The sequence below is a fragment of the Arachis ipaensis genome, chromosome B10 (assembly GCF_000816755.2).
Source record: "Arachis ipaensis cultivar K30076 chromosome B10, Araip1.1, whole genome shotgun sequence".
Classification (NCBI taxonomy): domain Eukaryota; kingdom Viridiplantae; phylum Streptophyta; class Magnoliopsida; order Fabales; family Fabaceae; genus Arachis; species Arachis ipaensis.
Genome location: NC_029794.2, coordinates 1,138,107 through 1,145,657, shown reverse-complemented (window position 1 = coordinate 1,145,657; position 7,551 = coordinate 1,138,107). Strand labels below are relative to the sequence as shown.

Here is a 7,551-nt window from a genome sequence, read left to right as displayed (position 1 = left end):
TCTAGAAAAATAAATAGTTAATACAAAACATGAGATATCTAAACATAAAATTACTTTTATTTTTTTATAAAATTTTTAAAAAAAGATAAATCAAAAAAAGATTTTTTCTTAGAAATTCACCCAAACAAGCTCTAGAATGAGAAAAATAATATGAAAAACACTTACTGGTCCTTATTCACATCAAGCTCAGAAAACTTGTCCTTTGCATTGGGTACATTCGTTCCATTACTTTCAAAGTCCATATAACTTTCGTATGTGACATATACATGGTCTTCAAATTCTTTAAAATCTAGTTTCCCATCGGTTCCATCATCAATGCGCCTGTATTCAAATAAATAAAATTAAACAACATTTTTTTTGGTTAACTCATTACCTTGTGCTTAAGGGTTAATGTATATTGATGCTTACTACTATTATAAAATTATTTTCGTACAAAAATAATAGTTAAAAATTATTAAACGATAATTTAATTAAGTATCATCTAATGGTTCTTACGTATTATCTTTACATATATATAAGTAATCATAATGAAATATGGTAACTACTCATATATATGAAGTTGTTTTTTTATTATGTAAAGACGATAGTTTTTTTTTTTGAAACAAAGGAGCTCAACACAATATGGTGGAGCAGAACGAACTAGGCAATGAATACAAAAGACAACCAAAACCAAGCTAAAACGTTTCGATACTCCTTAAGCCATCTCCGGCATAGCCATCAACAACTAAAGGGATCCACACATCTCCACTCATTGCAGCTAGACAAGACCAAGTTGATTATTTCAGCTACACCTTTAGCACTGTTCTGAAAAATTCTTCTATTCCTTTCTAGCCAAATATTCCATATTATTGCACAGAAACACATTAACCTCTGCTTGCGATCCTCTTTTCTACACGGCTCCTCTGTCCAGCTAAGAAAATGCTCCTTTAGTGACCCCGGCCAAGTCCACTTCCTGCCAATCCCAGCTATCCACGCACACCAGACTTGCCATGTAAATTCACAACCAAGAAACAAATGATGGACCCGTTCAACATCCTTGTTGCATAGAACGCACCCATTATCTTCCTGTCGAATAATTCCGAATCGACTCAGCCTTTCCTTTGTATTCACCCTCCCTATTAAGGCAAACCAAACAAATAGTTCCACTCTTGGGGGGACTACGCCTTTCCAAAGGGTCTTAGTGAAGTTGTAACTGGATATATCCTCTGGTAACAATTCCTCCTGCAAAACCTGCACAAATGAGTTAGTTGTAAAAACACCTTGCCTATCATATTTCCACACCACTCTATCCTCTCTGTTATTGACTAACTTCACAGGTCGCAAAGCCTCATGTAACTGCCCCAGAATGTCCAACTCCCATTGGAAAAGCTCTCTCCTCCATTGGAAGTTCCAAATCCACTCTAGCCCATCCCAAAAACCACAATCCCCTATAACCGATCCGCATTGGTTTGAAACAGAGAACAGCCTGGGGAACCGAACTTTCAAAGAGCCACCATGTAACCAGATATCCTCCCAAAAACGAGTCTGCCTCCCATCGCCAACCTCCATGGACAATCCTGTAATCATCTTCTGTCTTATACTTCCCTCCTTGATTTGGATCTGGCAAATATCTTTCCATGGACCCCCTCTAGTCGGTAGCACCTGAGTAGATAGTAGCTCATTTGGTGTCAAATTATTACACGAGCAAACCACCTTCTTCCACAATGGGCACTCTTCCTTTGCAAACCTCCACCACCATTTAAATAACAGTGCAGTGTTACGAATCATAGCATCGCCAACTCCCAACCCCCCAAGTTTCTTAGGAGTCTGTACCACTTCCCATTTGACTAAAGCTATACCATTCCTCCCATCCTCCTTACTCCACAGGAATCTTCTCTGTAAAGAGATCAGCTTCTCAGCCACAGCCTTTGGCATCTTATATAAGCTCAAGTAATACACTGGCAAGCTATTTAATACTGATTTTATAAGTACCAGCTTTCCAGCCTTATTTAACACCTTAGCTTTCCACAGGCTAAGTTTCTCCTCCACCTTATCAATAATAGGCTTCCAGGTCCTGACTAGCCTCGGATTTGCTCCTAAGGGAACTCCAAGGTATTTAAACGGTAGGGTACCTTCCTTGCAACCCAACAAGCTACACATGCGCTGAACCCACTGCCCTTCACAGTTGATTGGTATTAAGCTGGATTTGTCAAAATTTATACTGAGCCCTGACATCAATTCAAAGCACCGCAGAAGCCTCTTGTAATTTTTCACAGTCTCCTCTTCTTGTGGGCAAAAGAGAATAGTGTCATCCGCGAACTGAAGATGCGACAGTTCTATGCTATCTCTTCCAACCATCAACGGTGATATACGCTCGTTTCTGACTGCCTCTCCAACCATTCTATGCAGAACATCTACAACCAGCACAAACAAAAACGGAGAGAGCGGGTCACCTTGTCTCAGCCCCCTTTCCATTTTGAATGGCCTAGATGGCGATCCATTTATCAGGATCGACATGGATGTGGTAGTCACACACTCCATTACCCAAGCCCTCCACCTACTTCCAAACCCCATCTTCTGTAGCACAATGTCAACAAAACTCCACTTGACTCTATCATATGCTTTCTGAAAATCCAGTTTAATAATTGCTGCCTCCTTTTTCTTAGATTTAAGCCAGTGAACAGTTTCACATGCAATGAGAGCCCCATCATGAATTTTCCTACCTTTTACAAATGCGCTCTGAGTCTCCCCAACTAGTCCTGGCATCACTGATCGCATCCTTCTAACAAGCACCTTCGAGATAGCCTTATAAAGACACCCAACCATACTAATTGGCCTCAGGTCTTTTATCTCCTTCGCACCAACGTACTTGGGAGCCAGAGCCACCCAAGTGATGTTAGCGTCTGTCGGTAGCCTGGACGTCTGAAAGAATCCCATGACAGCTGCCGTGAACTCAGCCCCAATCTCATCCCAGCATCTCTTGATGAAATTCATGTTATATCCATCACAACCGGGCGCCTTAGAAGACTCGCAATCCCACACCGCCTCCCTGATCTCTTCTGCCGATGGCAAAGCCTCCAGGTCCGCAGCATCAACCTCATCTATCCTCCCCACCAGACCATCTCTAAACCCCACCAACGGGCCCACTTCCTGATGATATAGCTCTTTATAGAACTCTCTAATAGCTATTTTGATTCTAGCTTGATTCCTTATGAGTCGGCCATTAACTACCAGAGTATCAATCCTGTTATTCCTCCTTCTTGCTGAAGCTATATTGTGGAAGTATCTCGTGTTTTTGTCCATGTGCATTGCTTGTTGAGATCGCGACATCTGCTTCCAGTGCACTTCTTTTCTCACGTACCACTTCTCACAGCAAGTAACTAACGCCTTTCTTCTTGCCTCCATCGTGCTATCATACACACCACTACTTACCTTATCATCAATCCTCTTTATCTCCTCCTCAAACTTTGAAATCTTATTGTCCATGTCACTGAAGTTAGCCTTATGCCATCTTCCCAACGGTTCCGTCAAAGCTTTTAACTTATCAGTGAACTGCATCTCCCCTAGGCCTCTCCACTCCTCCTTCACCATTCGAAGAAACCCTTCATGAGTAAACCAAGAATCTAGGCTACGGAACGGCCATGGCCCCCCTCTCTGCATATTAGTTTCCACAATTACAGGGCAGTGATCTGACAAACCCCTTGGTCCACCTTTTAACCGGGTCTCTGGGAACTCTTCTAACCACTCCACATTAACCAGAGCCCTATCAATACGACTGCAGGAATGACCCCGAAACCATGTAAACTTACGATCAGATAGCGGCAAATCCACCAAGTGCATATCCTGTACCCAAGTCTTAAACTCCTCAGCAGACAGAGGTAGACAAGCTGTACCTTTCCTTTCCTCTACATGGATAATCTCATTAAAGTCCCCCATGAAGCAACAAGGGACCTGGCATAGCCCAGCTATATAGCTCAACTCCTCCCAAACATGACTCTTCTCTTCTCTGCTATGTGCACCATAGACCAAGAAGAAAGCACAATTGAAACTATTTTCTAACACGACCCCTTCAATACACAACCATCTATCCCCCTTATAGCAATTATTCATTTTAAACATCATTTCATCCCATATGATCAACAGTCCTCCCGCAGCACCATTAGAGCCTACAAAATCCCACCCTGCACCATCATTCCCCCATATTCTTGTAACATCAAATCTCGTCACTACGGGTCTTTTAGTCTCTATCAAACCGAACAAGCTTAATCTATGTTTGTTTTTTAGATCCTTTACCATTCTTAGCTTCCCATCACCCCGTAGCCCCCTAACATTCCAAGAACCAAAAATCATTTAAAATTGTTCTGACACACCTGTGTTTTGTGTTTGGGTCTGCATCGCCTCATCTTTGCCTTCTGCTTTGCAATTTTTCTTTTCTTTGCTATCTCCTCATTCTGTTGTTGGAGAATTGCCATGATATCATCCTCCTCGTCATACAAAATAGCACCTGACTCAACCCCTAGCTCCCAGGTTCTTTTGTTTTCAAGTAATTGTTCCTCCAACGTGGCGCGCTCAATGTCACAACCTTGATAAACTTCAGCCTCTCCACAGTCTTCCCTATTGTTTTCGGAATCCACCCTCTCCCCGTCTTGAACCAACAAATCATCTTCCACGAGTTCCTCTTGAACATGCTCCCCAACCCCTGTTTCCACATCACATTCATTAGGGTGGTCACCAATCACGTTCGCATCACCCCCCTTCAAGTCTTCAAGAGAGCAACCACCGCCAGCAACCAGCACACCTGGGCCCTCCGCGGCTTGCTCATCACGTACTACAGCCGCTGTTGGATCAGACCCACCACTATTGCCCACTTCGTCGTCCCTGGCATCACCTCCGTCATCTTGGTTGCGTTCATCCCCTTTGCAGAGCACGCTACACCGTCGACCCCCTGACCGCCCGTTTCGCTTGTGACCTTCATTACCACGGCTGCTTTTAACTTCATCATGGACCCCTTCGTCATCAACATTGGATGGCGTCCTTCCACGCGAGTCAGTGATGGCCGCCTTAATAATCTTTAGATGATAATGTTCAATTAGTTCAGTGTGTTTGAATTTCTAATTTTTAAAGTGTTTATTTTATAAAAATATGATAAAAAATAGTAGTATTATGAGAGAAGTCATTTTTTTAACTTCTTTATAAATTTCTAAATAATTTCTTAAAAAGTTACGATTTAATTTTAAAAATTACACTAGACATTAATACTACTACTTTTCATAAATTATAAACTCAAAAAAATTACTTTTAAAACTCCTCGACTCTTAAGTCTTTTAAGTTGATTAAAATTGTGTTTGACTTTTGAAAATAATCAAATTAGCCTCTAAAATTACAAATCGTGATTAAGACTTTAATAAGTAGCATCTCCAACAATAACAAAATATGGTTAAAACATAGAAGTTTTAGCTAATTGGTGAATTAGTTTTCTTTTAGTTAATTAATTAATTTTATATTGATATTGAGTATTGACACTAAAATGAGTTAAATTAATCAACTCGAGATATCTATTTAATCATTCAGAAGTTTTAGCTATGTTATCTTATCATTGGAGATACTATGTTGGTATTATAATACTCTATTTCAATATTGTATTAACAACAGTTGAATTACAGACAAATAAAAAATTATAATTTGTCAATTTAAGAACCAATTTAGTTATTTTTGAAATAAAAAATTATTTTGATGAACGCTGATAATTTTAAAAACCAAATTGAAAATTAACATGGTAAGAATAATGCTTACTTAAGTCTATCTCGTAACAACCATTTCAACATATTTTGATTTTCACTATCTTCAGGGTGCAAAAAGCTGCAATATATGAGTAAACCAAAAGAATATTGAAATAATGAAAGATGAAAAAAAAAAGGAGAAATAATAAAATATATATTACTCTCTAAGCTCTGTGAAGTTGAGAACTGCATTGTGATCAATATCTGCAGTATTAAATTTCTCCATCCACCATCCTGCTTCACCATGCCCCATCTCTCTTTTCTCTGTTTCTTAAAATAATTACATTGTTAAACTTGTTTTCAATTTATATTAAGTCATTCATAATGTTCATATCTACAACAAGTTATTATAAAGCAGTAAAATACACAATTAAATGATCAACCTTTGAGGTTTTGACTTAGATCTCTCACATTTTTTAAATTATCATTAGAAGTCATATATATTCAGCTCAACATGAAGTTGATAGTTAAGAGTTATTAGATAAAAATTTAGTTAAACTAGTCAAATTATCTAATGACTCTCATTTATCAACTTCACGTGAATTCGACTGCACATTATATGATGTAATTTACAATTAAAAAAACAATCCTGCTACGTTACCAACATTTCTACCAACTTCTGCCAACTCTGATTTATAACAGTTTTTAATGGAAGTGTCTTTATGGATGTGTCTAATAAAAATATTTTTTTTATGACTGTGTCTAATAAAAGTGTCTTTATAGATGTATTTTTTGGATGTATCTTTATACATGTGTTTAAAATATAAAAATTAATTATTGTTGGTAATAAGTTGGCAGATAATATGTTGATACTGTATACTTTTCTTTTTTTTTAAAGAGACACATCTAAAAAATATATCTATAAAGACACTTCTATTAAACACAATCATAAAAAAGACATTTTTATTAGACACATACACAAAAACACTTCCATTAAAAACACAATTATAAATAAGAATTGGTAAAAATTGGCAAAAATGCTGTTGATAACATAGCAGAATTGAAAAAAAAAATCGAATTCATCCTTCTAATTATCTTTGAGTTTCTTAACAAAAGAGTTGTGAATAAATAAACTTTCTGTCATAACTCAGGGGCATAATCGATAGAGAGTACTGCTAGGGAGCCAATAGCCTAAGCGTACAATGTGTACAATGGGCTAAATCTTTGGTCCATGAATAAAATGAACATCACCCATACTATCCAGAATAACTATCCGGATACCACCCATACTATCTAGAATAACCATCTGGATACCATACATAATAAACATCTCATGTCATAAAATCACTCATCTCAAAAGTTCGGACCTAGAACTCTAATACCATGTCATTAAACCACTCATCCCAAAAGCGTAACCTGATAGGACAATGTAACACTAATGGTCATATCTCTAATACTTTCTAAACCTCCATTGTACACATTATACGTTTAGGTCATTAGCTCCCTATATTTTCTCATCAATAAAAATTTACGACCAGTTGTTTTCTTCTGAAAGTTAATAATTTAGGAACATGTTTGATTTTAACGATTCTCGACTATCAATTTCGCATGAAAATATCTACACGTGAGTTTTCACCGACACAAAAGATGAAAAGAAAGATACCTATATCGTTCTGAGAAAAATTAGGCAAATACTCTCGGAAAGAGAGAGATGAATCTTGATCCATGTCTTTGGAATCCAACTCAGCCTGCGTGACATAATCCAACCTCTCGAAGGCTCGTTGCGTGATCCAAGCCTGCAATTCATTGAAACTAACGGCACCATCCTTGGGCTCTCGATCCAGCACGGAAA

General features: G+C 38.1%; 1 protein-coding gene across 1 annotated transcript in view; it reads right to left on the bottom strand.

The window, feature by feature from the left end:
- LOC107619889 overlaps positions 139 to 7,551 on the bottom strand; it is a 7,888-nt gene continuing 475 nt past the window's right edge. The window contains 5 exon segments of the mRNA XM_021113241.1: positions 139 to 321; positions 5,773 to 5,838; positions 5,921 to 6,023; positions 7,363 to 7,545; positions 7,548 to 7,551. The exon segment at positions 7,548 to 7,551 is cut by the window's right edge and continues 475 nt beyond it. Coding sequence (XP_020968900.1) covers positions 162 to 321; positions 5,773 to 5,838; positions 5,921 to 6,023; positions 7,363 to 7,545; positions 7,548 to 7,551 — 516 coding nt within the window. The 3' untranslated portion in view covers positions 139 to 161.